The sequence below is a fragment of the Mesitornis unicolor genome, unplaced genomic scaffold (genome assembly GCF_000695765.1).
Source record: "Mesitornis unicolor isolate BGI_N332 unplaced genomic scaffold, ASM69576v1 scaffold11913, whole genome shotgun sequence".
NCBI classification, from domain to species: domain Eukaryota; kingdom Metazoa; phylum Chordata; class Aves; order Mesitornithiformes; family Mesitornithidae; genus Mesitornis; species Mesitornis unicolor.
The window spans coordinates 10,847-12,796 of record NW_010175353.1 but is presented as its reverse complement, the minus strand read 5'-3'; the positions used below and the strand labels follow the sequence as shown (position 1 = coordinate 12,796).

The following is a 1,950-nucleotide window of genomic DNA, read 5'->3' as shown; positions in this document are numbered from 1 at the left end:
AATCCCTTTTCTGTGAGGAAACGTGAAATCTTAGCACTTCCTACCCATGGGGAAATCCCTGCGTACGCACGCTAGGGGTTTTTTGAAAGCAAATTGAAGCTGAAGCGTGGGGTTTTGGGGATCCTGGGGTGCAGGAGCCTCGTGGGTTTGCTGCGCAGTGCGGCTCCACGGCCCTGAAGTCGCTCGTGGTGGAAGCCCTCGCTTTGCAGCAACCTGACAGCTGAACCGGTAGTGAACCGGGCAGGGTTTGTTAAAACTGCTGCCTGACATCAGCGGAATTATTTGTCACTGCCTTTCTGTGAAATGTTCTTGTTTCAGTGAATCAGCATTTCCTCATTCACAAGAGGACTCCTGAAAACTGAGGCTTGTTCGGCTTGTGAATGCTTTTGAAGAGAATTTAAAACTGTTGGGTTACACAGGACAAAATGAGCTTTGAATTTTTGAATATTTTATTATTTTTTTTTTGAAAGAGAAACGTGGCGATATCAAAATGGGACAGCACAGGGCCTGCACTGTGTAAGTGAGCTGAATTACATCATTTCTCAGTGACTGGCTGGTGCTTTGCTAGGCAGCCTGTCCAGAGCAGGGCTGTGACAATCGCTCTCCGATTTGAATGTTTTCTAGCAGGTGTAGTTCATTTTCTGGGGTTTAAATTATTTAGGTTCGTGCATTAAATACGGAACTCCATTAAGAGTGCGGAAAACTCCAATTTCTCCTGGAAATACAACTTTAAATGATCGCCCCTTCTCTATGGCTTAATGTAATTGGGTGTTGAGGTGATAGCGGCACGTGACAGTTGGCTGTTGTGATTTCTAGGGAACATTTATGCTCTTTTGTTTGGGCTTTTTGGCTGATAATCAAATGTGGTAAATGAGCAAGAAGATAGGGCCAAAAATATCGACGCCTTGTTTGATCCCAACAGTTTTGCTGGTTGTAGAGTTTGGGAAAAGTGAGTTTGGACGTGAGTGGACATGTGATGGTGGGAGGCAAGCTGGGAAACCAGTGCTACCCTGGACTTGCAGGGTCTTTGCTGGCGCAGGGACATGGCCTTTCTGGGCTGGTTTAGTCCAGGGTTTCTGCTCAGTTTGCATTTTTTCTGCAAACTGAGGATGGCCTCTTGAAGCAGATGTTACTCAGTCGTGCGTTGTTCCTTCCCATCCTTGAGCTCCTTCAAGGAGCCTTTACACACAACTTTTCAGTTCCTAACCACCGCTGTTTTTTGAAAATAAAGTACTTGACATCGTATATGAACGGCCTAATGTATTTGTGTGCCCGCCTTTGTCCCCTCCCTGTTCTGTCCTACAGGTAATTAAATGTCCTGAGCGTGGATCTTTGCTCTGTTGGCATGCTTGGATGCACAGCAGCTCTTCACACAGCTTCTTTTCGTCTGCCCCACTGCAAGAAGATGGCAAAAGCGAACATTACCAGGGACATCATCCACAGACAGATCAAGGTACGTGTTAGCCAAGTGTTCGCTTGCGTTGGGTGGAGAGCAGATGGAGAACCGGCGTTCACGCTGGATTGGGAAATACTCGTGTTGTCGCCTTTACTTCTGAAAAGATCTCTGCTACTTACGCGTTGATAAGCTGTATAAGAAGCTTAAGAGAACAAACACATAGGACCTATCGCTGTCCTTAATGAAGAGCTGGGATGAAGTCTGCCATAACAGGAATGCAGTTCCTCTCCCTAGCAGGAGCACCCCGTGCTAGTTTGACATCAGCAGGTCTGTTCCTTTTGAGCATGATGTTAAAGAGAGAAATCTAGCTACTTGTGTTTGGGCACCACAAAGGACCCTTAGCTGGCTTCCCTCATGAGTTTTCTGTCTGCTGCTTTATGTCTTCTAGTCGTGTGATCTTGCCATCAAAGGTATTTTCTGACTGTAGTAAAGCTAATGATCTCTGTCTCAGTCTCTTTCTGTCTCTTTTTCTGTGAAGAGTGATGTGTTGCTTC

At 46.0% G+C, this 1,950-nt stretch overlaps 1 protein-coding gene across 1 annotated transcript in view; it reads left to right on the top strand.

The window, feature by feature from the left end:
- Positions 1–1,301: 1,301 nt before the first annotated feature.
- The window catches only part of WDTC1 (WD and tetratricopeptide repeats 1), a gene marked incomplete at its 3' end in the record, with an annotated part of 11,312 nt that continues 10,663 nt past the window's right edge, over positions 1,302–1,950 (top strand). Inside the window, exon 1 of the mRNA XM_010181357.1 lies at positions 1,302–1,453. Coding sequence (XP_010179659.1) covers positions 1,346–1,453 — 108 coding nt within the window. The remainder of the gene's footprint in view (positions 1,454–1,950) is intronic.